Here is a 15,943-nt window from a genome sequence, read left to right as displayed (position 1 = left end):
CATACCACGTCATTATCATCCACACTAATCTACCTGCGTCCCCACTACAGGTATCATTGTCACTAACTAACCTTACCGTTACCTAATGTCATCTTCTAGGTCCCTACACATTATCCAAACCCTCCCGGGCTAGTTTTCACTGCCAAACCCCATAAATCTAGTGCTCCTTTGCCCCCGCTGTGAGGGATGACAGAGTTGCCATCCCACCACATCGGGTATCTCCCACTACCAATTTTGCACATCAAATTTCAGCCAATCAAAATTTGCCAATCACTACCAATCGTCTGCCAATCCTCTCTGCCAATCATCAAATTTTGTTTTTCTAATTTCGGGGCCAAAACCACTTTCCTCGTCATCAGTCTTCTCACTAGTGCCTCTCGGTGCGCCAATTCACTTCTACAGCCTGGCTTCGCACAGCCGAGCAATGAATGCGGGTTCTTTGGTGCCGGCGGTTGGATACGTCCGGCACTCGGTGCAGGGAAGGAGGTTTACCCGGGCCGAGATCCCACGCACCACCTCGGCACGGAGCCATCCAATGGCCTGATCTCGACCTGCCGGAACGCTTCAACAAAAAGGGGTCGCCATGACGACCCTTCCTATCGGGATGCCCGCTCCGCCTAGTGGAGCACGGACGCGGCCGTTCAAAGCGAGGCCCAGCGTGGTTCGCGTACGGCGGTTCTTTCGAAACCGTCGTGGTTCGGATCCCCGCTGGTCCTCGCGGCACTCGAAGCTGCTCGGCGCGCACCGAGGGCCCGATTCGGCTAAATGTCGTTCTAACCGCTAACCCGGTTACCGTCGATGCTTCACCTGCATGCTCACACGCATACGCTACCCCTTTCACCCTCACCGAGCTCGGTGCTCCAACGCCGCCCGTACACCCCGCGTACTTCGCTATTGCACTCGTTCTTTCGCTCACCGACTTGGTCACACACCTGACCACCTCACACCTTTGCACACACTTGTTGTTCGCACACCTCACCAACACACCTCTTCGCGCCCCCTTCTCGGTCACCTTCTCTGTGACACTCACAGGTGTGCTCTCACTCGCACACCCAACCACGTGCCTCACTACCAACTCAAGTGTGCATTCCCACACACGCTCTACCATTCCAGGTGTGCATCCTTCCATTCCAGGTGTACATCCTCTCTCTCACCTGTCACAACCAACTCACGCTCCGTGTCACTCTCACTACTTTCACCACAACTCTTGACAGCGCACTCACCCTTACTCTCGACAGCGCACTCTTTCCTCATGCACCTGTCCGTTACACACCTTTCTCGCGCACACTCTCCCGTTACTTCCTCCGTAACACTCACCACAGGCGTGCATCCTCCCTTACTCTTGACAGCGCACTCTTTCCCCATGCACCCGTCCGTTACACACCTTTCTCGCGCATCCTCTTGCGCACACTCTCCCGTTACTTCCTCCGTATTTCTCTCTTAGTTTCTGTCCGTCTCTTCTTAATTTCACTCACCTCTTCTTCCACTTCCTCTAATTTTTGCTTCACCTCTTTTATTTCCCGGTGCGTCTCCTCAAGTTCGTCCTCTAAGGCTATCTTGACCGTCTCTATGTGCGTCCTCACCTCCCGGTCCTTCGTCTCCATTACTTCTGTCACCTCGTCCAACCTCGTTGTCAGTCCCTGACGTACCATCTGACATTGCCTCTGTGTCGCTATCAAGTCATTTTTAATGTCGTTTTGTTTCGCTTTCAACCCTCCTCGTACCGCAGTGTTCTTTTGTACCTGCTCCACTAACTCCGTCTGTCCCACCGTCAGCTGTTCCACCTCCTCCGTCAGATCTTCTATTCCCCCCTGTAACCTAGCCGTTCCATTTCTCACCTCTTTCTCTAAACGCTTTTCACCTCGCTTTACCTCCTCGCGTACCCCCGAGACCTCCTCACTTACACCTCGTCGTATCTCCTCTTTCATCTCCTCCCTCTCTTTTGTAGATGCCACCCTCATCTGTCCCAATTCATCCCTCTGAGCATCCAATTTGGTTTCTACCCCGATTTTCACCTCCTCTATCTGGTTCCCCATCCGTTTGATTTCCCGGGTGGATTGCTCCCCCACTTCCTGCAATTTGCCTTCCATCCTATCTTCTAGCCCCCTTAACCCATTTTTCACCCCCTCTATCTGATTCTCCTGGGCCGCCATTCTATTTTCCACCCCCGTTAACCCATGTTTCACTTCTTTTATCCCGTTGTCTAACCCCTCAAATTTGCTGTCTATTTTCCCAATTTGGGCACTGGTACCCCTCGCTTCGTCCCTCATTGCCCCCATTTGGCCCTCTAATCGCTCACTATCAGCCCTCGCTCCGTCCCTCATTGCCCCCATTTGGCCCTCTAATCGCTCACCCTGAGCATCCATCTGGTTCCCCATCCTATCCATTTTTGCATTCAGTTGGGTCAAGAATAATCTGAGGTCAAACCCGGCTTGCCCAGCGTCCCCAGCCGCCACCGCGGGCTCGCCCTCCGCGGCGCCGCTATTTTGGGACCCTTCAACCACGTGCGCGAGCGCGCCATTTTGTGCACCTGATACCCCCTCAACCACATTGCCCATGTTCTCCTCCTCTCTTTCCTCCACATACATTTCCCCGAGGTCCTGGGTCGATTCTACCCCGTCTATTTCTCCCACCGACATCCCGTCGCCTTGACCAGCCATGGCGCGATTTCAAAATTCGGGTTTTTCTTTAAAACAAACCAAATTTCGGCCGCTCCAAATTTTGACCAAATTTTTTATAGATGTTTTAAAAATTTGGTTCGGGCCTCGTATCTCACTCCCAGACACCAATTGTTACGCCAATAGTACAATTGGTGTTCCAAAATTTGGGCTAAATAAATTTAGTCCCAGGTCCGAATCCGACATTCCTGACACCAATCGTTACGGTCCGCGGTTAAGGATGTTGTTTGCCGAGCGGAGGCACCGCGGCCTAACAGTTACCCCGATTAACCCTTCCCGAACGTTGGCTGGATCGCACCACAGATATTCAATATGGAAAAGACTAAAACGACGGATGTGAGGAAAAGGAAGAAGAAGAAGACAAAAAAAAGGTTGAAAATGCTACTAAATTTATTTACTATTTACAGGCTCAAAATAACCAAGGAGAAGGAAGGATAATAAAATAAAATAGACAGAGGGACGGACCAGAAGGACACAGTGAAAATCGCTAGCTTATCTAAACAGGCTTAACTAAATCCCCAGGGACAAAACAAACAGAACAAACTCACGAACACGAATGGGGAACTTGCAGGCAGGGATGACAGGAGGTGGGTGGCTGGAGGGGGAGGAAGGCGCAGAGCTGGCTGGAGCTTGATCCCGCACGGGACGTCGGGCTGGACCTCGACGGCCGCCGATGCCACCGATCCTGTCGTGTGCGCGGGGTAACGGGTCGGAGTTGCTTGGTGGAGCCAAGCCAACGCTGCTGGTGGGGGGTCTGGCGTGACGGGTTCTCTCTCCCTCTCTCACTAACTCCAGGACTCTTTCTCTCTTGCTTAGTCCAACCACTCTTCACCACCGACAACTCAACGCAACCACTGACCACTCAACGCAACCACTGACCACCACTGACGACCAACCCCAGCTCTGACCAAAACCACACAACTCAGCTCCTCGCAACTTCTTGCGCGCGCGCTTTTATAGCGCCTCCGGCGATTAAGCCGCCGGCTTTTAGGACACGCCCATCGGTGTGCTCACCTCGGCCCTGGTTGGTCGCGCGACCCTCTGGCTCCGCCCTTGATGACGACGGGCGGGCACGCCTTTCTTCCCCAACCCGAGCACATGTTCAATGGCGGCTTTGGGGCGAAAACAACCCACAGCTGTAACAAACTGGCAAACTGCCCAGTGCAGTTGGCAATGGAGACTTGGAGGGGATGTAGCTGGAAATTGAGGCTTGGCAATGGAAGTTTTGGGAGTGGGAATGGGGAATGAAGGGAATCTATCTATTTCACTTGGTGCAATGGAGTGTCATTTTAATGGAAGACAAGGCCTTACCCTAATAAACATAATAAAGATATAAGCTACTGTACAGGGATATTATGGTGTCCTTCATGTATGCTTTATGGAATTAACTACCGGAACGCCCTTTGACCTTTATACAACAGACTGGAGCAAGGAGGGCTCAGACTAAACAATAATTCATAACAATTTACAATACAATACAACACAATAAAAAAACACAATCCTCATTTCCGCAACAATATATATATATTGTTGTGGATATGAGAATGTTTTTTTTTTGTTGTTGTAGTGTAAATTGTTGTAAAATATCGCCCTCCTTACTGCAAGGATGTATGAGCAAGGAACGGGCTGCGGGGTGTAAGCATGCGAAGGGAGCATCGACGCGAACCGGGTTAGCGGTTAGAGCGACGTATAGCCGAATCGGGCCTTCGGTGCGCGCCGGGCAGCTTTGCGTGCCGCGGGGATCCACGGCGGTTTCGAAAGAACCGCCGTGCGAGATCCACGCCGGGCCGTGCTTTGAACGGCCGCGTCCGTGCTCCACTAGGCGGAGCGGGCAGCCCGATAGGAAGGGTCGTCATGGCGACCCCTTTTTGTTGAGGCGTTCCGGCAGGTCGAGATCGGGCCATTGGACGGCTCTGTGCCGAGATGGTGCGTGGGATCTCCGCCCGGGTAAGCGTCCTTCCCTGCACTGAATGCCGGACGTATCCAACTGCTGGCACCAAGCAACCCGCATTCATTGCTCGGCTTTACGAAGCCGAGCTTTAGAGATGAATTGGCGCACCGAGAGGCACTAGTGAGTAGACTGTGATGATGAGGATAGTGTTTTGGCCCCGAAATTAGAAAAACAAAATTTGATGATTGGCAAAGGATTGGCAGAGTGATGATTGGTAGTGATTGGCAAATTTTTAATTAGCTGGAATTTGGTGTGCAAAATTGATAGTAGAAGATACCCGATGTGGTGGGATGGAAACTCTGCCATCTCTCACAGAGGGGGAAAAGGAACACTAGTTATGGGGTTTATGACAGTGAAAACTAGCCCGGGAGGGTTAGGATAATAATAGGGACCCAGAAGATGACCTTAGGTAACGGTAAGATTAGGTAGTGACAATGATACCTGTAGTGGGGACGCAGGTAGATTAGTGTGGATGATAATGACGTGGTATGTGCTTAGTTTAAAGGGAAGACGGGGAGCACTAAGTTAGCAGGGCAACAGGTAGTTCAGATGATGCCGTGTGAGTGTTGGAGGTATATTTAAGTGTATTGAGCAGGGTATGAGTAAATGATTGTGAGTGTGAGTTGTATTGAGATTGCACAGGTGTGCAACTGGACAGGTGGATGGAGCAGTGTTTGAGTGAGTGATAGCGATGTGTATTGTGCTGACCAAATGGTCCAGGAAGGAAGGAGGGTGCAGGTGGCACCAGGTGTGGTTGCACAGGTGTGCAACGACAGGTGTATGGAGAATGGTTGTATGGAATAAACGGTCTGGTATATGGAGTATTGGAATGGATGGTCGTGGAGTGAGTATGGTGGAAACTGTGGAGTGGAGTGGATGGTGCGAAGGTGTGAATGGGGGAAGGAAGGACCCCCATCACGAATACCCGGGGAGGGTAGTGTAAGTGTTAGGTAGAGGGTACAGGTAAATTGTGGTTGGATATTGGCATCTGTGGTGCGAGGTGAAAGAATGGTATTTGGATGGGTGCATTAGTGTTGTGGAAATGGCTGGGCGTGTAGCCTGTTAGTGTGTGTAGTTGGTTTGGGCACTCCACCACTGTGAGGATGTCGGCCAGGTGAGGCCGCAGGTGGGCTCTGGGAGCCGGTAGAGTTGTTGTGGATGGGGCCCAAGGATCCGCAGGACGGACCCGGGTAGCCCAGTGCCAGAGGTCACCGAGGGGTGACAGAGCCAGGAGGGGCCTTCCCCAATTAGATAGGTTAGGGTGAGGAGCTAGGTAAGCTCGGGTGGCAACTGCAGTGGTGGAGGTGTGCAGGTGGGTAGGCCTGCTGGGAGAGCTACACGCCCCAGTCCTGAAATTGTGCAAGGGCACAGGGAGTTGCATCGGGGGAGTGAGACCCCAAATTAAAGAAGCACCACAGTTTGGTCAATGGGAATTTGGTTTTTAGAACCCATAGTGTAAGTTGGCCAATGGATTGGCAGGGAAAGACCCCGGGTAGTGTAAAGTGTGTTAATGTCATTTAGAAGATAGTTAGGATTAAGAATCTCCTCGCACCATCTACATCCACTCACCTGGGATGACGTACCTCCGCACCATGCCAGGTTGTTTTTATTATTTTTATTGTGCAGATGTTTGGAATGTGAGACGCATCATGACGTGGGTGTGACATTGTGCTTTGTTGTTCCATCTCTGCCTCCTTATGAGGATTGATGATGAATTGGGTGATGGCAAATTTTGGATAGAGGGATTGTGAAGACGAATTTGGTGTGGGGGAAATATGGGGAAGACGTGACATTAGCGACGAATTTGTAAATGTGTAGATTTTGTAAATATGGGGTAAGGGCAAGGAGGAGGGGTTAATACTTTTGCAGGCCACTGTAGGTACCTTTTGCACACATGATCACACAGCTGTCTCAGTCTTGAGACCCATTGTTATTGCAGAGCTATGCCTTTCTACCTCCGTTTGAATGGGGGATCCGAAAAATGCTAACCAAACTTGAGAACAGTGGGGATGCAGCACGTGGACCTCCATTGTGCTTAACACTTGTTTATAAACCTCTTACAATTGTATGACCTACTAGTCTAGTAGGAAGACTAGGTCCCCCTGCACCCCCCGGAGATATACTTCTAATCAGTGTTTCTAGATTGGAAAAAATGTGTAGAAAATGACTAGCTATGGCCCCAAGCTGAAAAAATGTCCCACATACCATTTTTATGCAAATTACTGCTGCAAATTTTATGCAAAATTATGCAAATTTTATGCAAATTTTTGATGAGGAGTAGAGTTGAGGGGTCTTTGAGGGCTTCATCGAGGTGCTCTCGGTTGCAAGACTGGGTCATTCTGAGAAGCACAGCAGGGTCAGAGATCATGATGTTCTCCTCCTCAGTGAATCTCTCCATCAACAGCCTCTCCATTGCCTCACACACTGTTTTGAGGCAAAAGAGGGACTTTGCGTAGGCCTTTCCACTGAGAACACCTTTGAGAGATCCACTTGTTACTAGTTGTGCCTCAAAGAGAATCTCTGCATATCCAGAACCACGCATCTTGTGTCCAGTGAGCATCCCGATGTAGTTCATGGATGTGTGGAAGGGTCCAATCGTTACTACATGACTAGCAAATTCATTTGGCCAGCGCCAGATGATGGGAAGGGCTTTCATGCAGACACCCAGATCAAATGTATTCAGGACCCATCTCTGACCCACCTCAGCAGTTGCTGCCTCGGAACGCTTCAGTAGCTCACGAACAACTGCGTTGTCTGTGATCGGTCTGTGCCTGGTGCCTGCATGGCATGGCAATGGCCTGCAGCCTGTGCCTGGGCTAGGGGGTTTCACCTCTGCAACTGGTTCTCCCCCACCCAGCAAATCAACAGTCGACTACTGCACGCCTATCCACCAACCGATCACAGACAACGCAGTTGTTCGTGAGCTACTGAAGCGTTCCGAGGCAGCAACTGCTGAGGTGGGTCAGAGATGGGTCCTGAATACATTTGATCTGGGTGTCTGCATGAAAGCCCTTCCCATCATCTGGCGCTGGCCAAATGAATTTGCTAGTCATGTAGTAACGATTGGACCCTTCCACACATCCATGAACTACATCGGGATGCTCACTGGACACAAGATGCGTGGTTCTGGATATGCAGAGATTCTCTTTGAGGCACAACTAGTAACAAGTGGATCTCTCAAAGGTGTTCTCAGTGGAAAGGCCTACGCAAAGTCCCTCTTTTGCCTCAAAACAGTGTGTGAGGCAATGGAGAGGCTGTTGATGGAGAGATTCACTGAGGAGGAGAACATCATGATCTCTGACCCTGCTGTGCTTCTCAGAATGACCCAGTCTTGCAACCGAGAGCACCTCGATGAAGCCCTCAAAGACCCCTCAACTCTACTCCTCATCAAAAATTTGCATAAAATTTGCATAATTTTGCATAAAATTTGCAGCAGTAATTTGCATAAAAATGGTATGTGGGACATTTTTTCAGCTTGGGGCCATAGCTAGTCATTTTCTACACATTTTTTCCAATCTAGAAACACTGATTAGAAGTATATCTCCGGGGGGAGCAGGGGGACCTAGTCTTCCTACTAGACTATACCTTGTATTACTGAATTACACATTTTAAAATTCCAAGGCCTACAACTATATCTATATTTGATATGCTTTATCATCTCCAAGAGCACCACAACTTTGGATTATTTATTTATACATATTTTACCATCACCGTTACCTTCACAGCAGCTCAAATTATAATTTACTGGCAAATACCGCCCATCGCTTCACTGACAAGAATACCAAGAAAGGAGGTGAGGGGAGATAAATATGGGGAAGAGAGACGGGTGGGACAGGGAGAGAGGGGAGGAGAGACAGAGGTGAGAGAGAGGAGGGGGTGGGGTAATAGAGGAGGTGGGGAGGAGGGAAGTGAAGATGGTGAGGGGAGAGAAGAGGGAGGGGAAGTAGGGGACCAAGAAGGGGGGCGGGGGAGAGAAGAGGGAGGGGGAAGTATGGGACGAAGAAGGGGGTGAGAGAGAGAGATAATGATGTGTGGGAGGAGAGTGCTGCACTTTATTAGGAGGGGGAACAAGGACAGGGAGAGAGACAGAGAGACAGAGAGAGGGAGAGAGAGAGGAGGGGGAGGGTTGGGGGGGTGAAAGCAGGAATAAATGGCAGAGAGAATGTTATGTTATGCTTTATGACAACACGAGCGAGTGCACGCACGCACACCTATTTATGTCATGGATGCGTTCTGAGAAGACATTTTTATATCAAAACAAGACCGGAAGTCTAATAGCGGCGTAGCTGGGCTTATAAAATATTATACACCACAAACACATATGATTAGCTTTTTAAACAGTCGCTAATGCTGTTTATAACATTAAACACATTTCGAGGAATCCCGACATCCGTGAGGCAAGTTTTATTTACAGAACTGAGCGAATATCTACTGTAATCTATATACCCCACAAGGGTTGGGTAAATCACTAGATCCTTCCTGCCACTTAAAGTGGCGTTTTTCGTCATGGCCTTTTGAAAACCACCAATTAAGTGTTTGTTTTGAAAACCATCAATTAAACCCAATTTTCCTGCTGTTTAACACGAAACTGAAAGGGAGGAAGACTGGGGTGTGCTCATTTACCAAGCAGCGAGCAAGCGTTTGCCAAGCCAGCCTTTCCTTAACGGTTTTGAATGGAGTGATTGCTCGAATGCTTAAACCACTTGGCGATCTCTCCACAAGAAACTTGGTAAATGAAAACACCCAATGTTCTTGAGACCCGACCATAGATCGACTGTAATCGATATACCCCAAAGAGGAATGACCCTTCCTGCCGCTCTCGTAGTGAGCAGGTGAACAAGTAAATTAAAATATCAGTTGGTGGAGTCAGCTGTCGTAATGACATCATGACGTAGCGTGACGGCCGGACACAAAACTGCCGCTACTTTAATATATAGAAGATGACATTTTAACTTCCAGTAACTTTGCAGTCACCACGAAGGGATTAGTGTTACAATTAAATTTACTATAATATTAACATTACGTTATCATTATTATGAAAATGATACTATCAAAAAAACCGAGGCTAATTCCTTACTTCTGCGGTTATTAGTACCGTACACCGCTTATAATCGATTCATGAACCATACACCGCTTCAATCTAGAAACGTAGCAATAATGACAAAGGGGTTGCAGTGTTACGATTATATTTACTATATTATTAGTATTAACGCTGCTATTATTATTATGACGAAAACAACACTAATGTATTAAGAAACCTGAGCTAATTTGTCTGAAGCGGCCTGAAGGTGAGGCATGAAGCCTAAGACCTATACATACTGTGTCGTTGGAATATCCATAACGTCTATGCTTTCGATATTTGATGATCCATTTTAACAATCGGTGTGTTAGTGTTTCACACTGAATGAAAAGGTAGAGCATGGCGATTGTGATATATCATAGGTTCGACGATATGTTCGGCCTGAACGACATTGGAAACAAAATGCCGGAGTGTGGAGTCAGCCGTTGTATGCCGTAATGACATCAGATGTAATCACATCACCCTGTCAAGTGCCCAGATCCTCAGCTCTGATTGGTATACGTTTGAGGGGACATACACACATACATACGGGATTACGGGATGGACGGACGGATGGCAAACACTGTTTGAGACTGCTTTGCCCGATGGGCTATGCCATAAAAATGTACATCGAATCGAGAAAAAAAAAGAAAAAAAGAAGCTTTGTACCCAATGGAGACAGTTCTGCGAGGAATGGTTGTGAGGTTGGAAGATGCCTTTCAAAAGTATATTATGGATTGAGCGAATCACAGGCAGATCCTGTAGTTGCTCTTCCAGCACCCTGCCCTTCCCCCTCCCCTCCCTTCCCTTTCCATGCCCCTTTCTCTTTCTTTCAGCACATTGTATCCATAGGCAAAAGGCACTACACAAATACAATTACTAATATTATTAAATCGCAAAGATTGAAGACATCACACCCACCTTGCCATAATCTTTGCTTTTGTGAAACCTCAGGCAGCGCACAGATGTCTTGTGAGCAGAAACAACTTTAATGGGCGATGCCATCATGCGCATATCATACAAGGTGATTCTTCCCCGTGAGGAACCCACAGCTAGAGTTGCCCCATCAGGCATGATCTCCAGTGAGGTCAGTGGTGAATCAGTCTCCTTGCTCTGCAGAAGGCTGTTAAAGAAAAACAGACTCAGCAATGGCAAACAGAAGAATGTTAGAGAGAGCAGGAGGGAGTACTGGGGAGAGGTGGGAGAGGGGGAGAAAAGGAGTGGGGGGGGGGGGGGGGGGTGGTCAGAAGAATTGAAGGAAAAAGCATGCCTGGCATCTCAATTTAAGGGTGCCCACCTCTTGCTTCCAGAATCGTAACAGGTGACCCGCTTGTCGAGCCCAACACTCACGACCAGCAGTGGGTTGCAAGGAGAGAAGCGCAAGGCTGAAGCTGGTGCACGGTGAGCTCTCTCAAATACACGCAAGGGCCGACGGGCATTGGCGTCCCATAATGTCATGCAGCCATCATCGGACACACTGCCGAAGATTGCCTTCTTAAAACGAGAGTACTGCAGATCTCGCACTGCCTGTGGGTATTGGCAGTTTTGGTAAAAATAATTAAGTAACAAGAATGACCACACTGTGGTCCCAAACTGCGCCAAAATCCGGAAAGAGGCCAGTTGAGAAACACGCAGTGAAAGCACTCTTAAAAGATGAACAGCGAGATTGGGAAACACATTTAATGCATGATTTAAAAAAAAAAAATGACACCTCTTATCCATATCACCCTGCCCACTGTTATATCAGAACGAGCTGATTCGTCACACAGTTACGGAATGCTCAACCTCAATATGGAGCCGCTCAAAAATTCCACAACACTTAAAAAAAAAAAAAAGTTCGCAACGCAACGCTTCATTACTGTGCATTCTGGCATACCGTACATTCTGAAGGGCTTGATTAAACCTTAGTATTATTAAACATATGATCACATTTTTTGGGGTCCCTGATCGTGACTAACACTCGACCCAAGCAAAAGCCAAAGGAAATCTGTCGCAACAAACCCAGGCAGAGTATTAATCAGCAGATGCCTTCAGGCCTAATGTGTTAAGTACAGTAGAAAAACAAGATGCGGCCATATCATTTTGTCTCAGTGGAGTCAAACGACAGATGTGGGTGCGCTCGAGCAGCTGTCGGAGCAATGGTGACATTTTACAAATCGACCCCCAACAACAACAGTAACGCAAAGCTCTTTAGATACGTAATGGCTGTACAACTGAGAGGCAAATATCAGCGACAGAGCAAAAATTACAGCCAGATGTGAAGCATGGAGGTAGGTCAGTGACAGCTGTTCAGAGATGATGGCAAACTGAATGAGGAAGGAATGCAACACTGAATCCCAAAACCATTAAAGGTTGTCGCCAAAAACTGATCACGGGATCTGTGGCTGATCGTAAGCACAGAGGAAGACTGCAATTTTTGCTCTATCAATGATACTTCAATTACCCAGCCATTACACATCTAAAACAAAACAAACAAGAAAAAGAGGATTCAGAGATTGCAAACCCTCGCCAGGATGTATTTTCAGTGTTTTTTAAGGCTTTTCTGTTAAAGCAAATATGGCGGCCGAACCACGTGACCGATGACATCATCATTATTTTTTTTCGAAACTAATTTATTCCTAGATTATGATCAAGAAATTTAATCATGATAGGATGAAGTTTTGTACTTGTCGAATGACGTCATAATGGAGGCACCTATGACATCATCATTAACATATTTTATTCCCCATGGAGAGTTCTTTACAATGAGCCATGTCTCAATTTTTTCTATTCAGCGCTTTCCGAGATATAGAGGTGCAAAGTTCTTCGATTTTTCCAAGATGGCGGCCAAACCACGTGACCTATGTCATAATTATCATTAAAAATTATACAGGGGGAGTTGCACCTATGGTGAAAATTTCCTGTCAATCGGACCAACAGTTGCAGAGAAAATCATATTTATTCTGTGCGGACAAACAGCCAAACAAACAGATGAAAAATCGGTCAGAGACCGAGGACTTGCCGGAATGTACTTTTTTAATCGGCCATTTTGGATCAAAATGTCATTATTTGTTTTCTAAACTAATTTATTCCTAGATTATGCTCAAGAAATTTCATCTTGATCGGATGAAGTTTTGTACTTGTTGAATTATGATGTAATAATGGAGGCACCTATGACATCATCATTAACATATTTTATTCCCCATGGAGAGCTCTTTACATTGAGCCATGTTGCAATTTTTTCTATTCAGCACTTTTGGAGATAGAGGTGCAAAGTTTTTCGGTTTTTCCAAGATGGCAGCCGGACCATATGACCGATGACATCATCATTATTATTTTTTCTCCACCAGTTTATGCCGACATGGCACTCAAGAAATTTCATCTTGATCGGATGAAGTTTTGTACTTGTTGAATTATGGTCATAATGGAGGCACCTATGACATCATCATTAACATATTTTATTCCCCATGGAGAGCTCTTTACATTGAGCCATGTCTCAATTTTTTCTATTCAGCACTTTCAGAGATATAGAGGTGCAAAGTTTTTTCGGTTTTTACAAGATGGCGGCCGAACCACGTGACCGATGACGTCATAATTGTCATTAAAAATTATACAGGTGGAGTTGCACCGATGGTGAAAATTTCCTGTCAATCGGATCAACAGTTGCAGAGAAAATCAGATTTATTCTGTGCGGACAAACAAACAGGCAAACAAACAGATGAAAAATCGGTCAGAGACCGAGGACTTGCCGGAATATACTTTTTTTATTGGCCATTTTGGACAAATATGGCGGCCGAACCACGTGACCGATAACGTCATCATTATTTGTTTACTATCATTTATTTTGTCATCATTATCTAAACTAATTTATTCCTAGATTATGCTCAAGAAATTTCATCTTCATCGGATGAAGTTTTTGTACTTGTCGAATTATGTCATAATGGACACACCTATGACATCATCATTAACATATTTTATTCCCCATGGAGAGTTCTTTACAATGAGCCATGTCTCAATTTTTTCTATTCAGCACTTTCGGAATATAGAGGTGCAAAATTTTTCGGTTTTTCCAAGATGGCGGACGAACCACGTGACCGATGACATAATTATTTTTTTTCTCCACCAGTTTATGCCGACATGGTGCTCAAGAAATTGCATCTTGATTGGATGAATTTTTGTACCGTTCGTATTATCGAATTATGACGTCATAATGAAGGCCATGGGCCTAGAGAGTTAAAAATTGGGCAGTCTATTCCAGGGCAAGGCAAATATGTGTGTAAAGTATGGTGATGCTATGTGCAACGATTGTAGACGTAGTACTGCGCACAAAGACAGACAAACCAACCAACATACTTTTTCGGCAAGTAATAAACAGACAAATGAAAAATCGGCCAGGGACCGAGGACATGCCGGAATGTACTTTTTTTTTCTTTTTTTTTTTCATCGGCCATTTTGGATCAAAATAATAATACATAAGGACATGAGTTGAATCCCTGCTTGGGAGAATGCCAACCCACTCCCCACCATCACGGTCGTCTCTCCAACTCACAATCCCACGAGATATGCGGAAAGGACGACCCAAAACCAATTATCTTCTTTTTGATTTGTATATAAACATCATGAAAAGTAAATAATGACCTCTGCCAAAGTTCAAACGACGTGGGTTTAATCTCTACATGAGAGAATTCCACATAGCTATTTGGGCGGTGTATAAGCTAACAGATCGCTGTCTCCGTCGATCTTGCCAAGGCCGTAACACCTATTGGCTCAAAATCCTTTTAACTGTTCACTTGGTAGTTTTTACAATGAAGGAAACACGTATTGGAGTACATACTAGAGTCCCTTTATATACAGAGTTGCGACATAGAGGGTCCGGAAAAATCTAGTCAAGTGATTGCGTGGAGCCATTTTGAGTCCATCGCGGACAGGATCAGGATCGGACGCATATCGGTCAGCGTTTTAACGTTCACGCTGTACGCAGCGTTCTCATTCGTGTTTTACATCGATTTTACAACAAAATGAGAGGTTGTAGCGCCTGTGGGTGCACAAATAGAACGGAGAAGGGATTCAAGATGTATAGATTTCCATCAGATGCTAAAAGACGGAAAATCTGGGAGAACAGAGTCAGTCGTGTTGGATGGAAAGTAACTTCTTCGTCAGTTCTCTGCCAGGTCAGTGTGATGGTGGTTATGGTCCCATATGCGTATATTTGTGTGCTGCGAGTGAGACTGGCCTTTGCTTTGGCTTTACAGGCTTGTTATCCGTTGCTCGTGGATTAATTAGCACTTGAAGGGGAAGGTGTAGTGGTTACCTTATTCACATGTCGCGGTTATCTTATTCACATGTCGCGGTTAACTTATCCGCATGTGACGGTTACCAATACGATATGTTTGGTCTAACCCACGCACACGGGCATTTTGGCAAATTAAATAAATGTACTGTATGAATATCTCGCAAAGGAGCTCTTTATGAATGACGAGAATTTGAGCATGTATAGTTGTATACTCTGTTTTGAGGTACATGAATCAAAACTTAAAAATTGTTGTTTATATACATGTACCAATGCCCTCTGCAAAAGGCACTTTCCTGCCTGTGGTAGTTAGTACTCCAACAAGTGAATGACATGCTTTGTTTTTAACAAAATTATGTAATTTGCTATAAAAGTGGAAGGTTACAGGTTCACGGTTTGAGTATTAATCGTAAATGAGTTCAAAGCCTTTCACAATGGTCTCTGAGACCTTCGTAAAACAAATAATAAAATAAGTTTTTTTTTTGTACTTTCACATGGAAGATAGGATTATTGTCATTCAAAATTTTCAATGATGCTTCAGAAAGAATTTGCTAGAAACCAATTCATGCCAGTGATACAGTTGTATGCCACAACTGAGAAAGGGGGGGGGGGGGGGGGCATGCATTGAATGTATGTATTTGTCTCTGTTGATTTGAATGTGTGAGGACATTAACTTGTGTGTGTGACTTTCAATTTATAATTTGTATGTGTGTGCATTAACACATGCGTGTGATTGTAAATATGTAATTTGTATATGTATGTATGTATGTGTGTGTGTGTGTGTGTGTGTGTGTGTGTGTGTGTGTGTGTGTGTGTGTGTGTGTGTGTGTGTGTGTGTGTGTGTGTGTGTGTGTGTGTGAGAGAGAGAGAGAGAGAGAGAGAGGAGAGAGAGGAGAGAGAGAGAGAGAGGAGAGAGAGAGAGGAGAGAGAGGACAGAGAGAGAGGAGAGAGAGAGAGGAGAGAGAGAGAGGAGAGAGAGAGAGGAG

At 46.2% G+C, this 15,943-nt stretch overlaps 1 protein-coding gene across 2 annotated transcripts in view; it reads right to left on the bottom strand.

Moving 5' to 3' along the window:
- Window positions 1-15,943, bottom strand: part of NEDD1 (NEDD1 gamma-tubulin ring complex targeting factor) — a 226,229-nt gene that overhangs the window by 156,001 nt on the left and 54,285 nt on the right. For both annotated transcript variants that reach the window (XM_078767272.1, XM_078767277.1), the window contains exons 6-7: window positions 10,986-11,215; window positions 10,610-10,811 (exon numbers count right to left, since the gene is read on the bottom strand). In XM_078767272.1, coding sequence (XP_078623398.1) covers window positions 10,610-10,811; window positions 10,986-11,215 — 432 coding nt within the window. The remainder of the gene's footprint in view (window positions 1-10,609; window positions 10,812-10,985; window positions 11,216-15,943) is intronic.

Source organism: Myxine glutinosa, chromosome 1 (assembly GCF_964187855.1).
Source record: "Myxine glutinosa chromosome 1, kmMyxGlut1.1, whole genome shotgun sequence".
NCBI classification, from domain to species: Eukaryota; Metazoa; Chordata; class Myxini; order Myxiniformes; family Myxinidae; genus Myxine; species Myxine glutinosa.
This window is presented reverse-complemented; position numbering and strand designations above follow the sequence as displayed.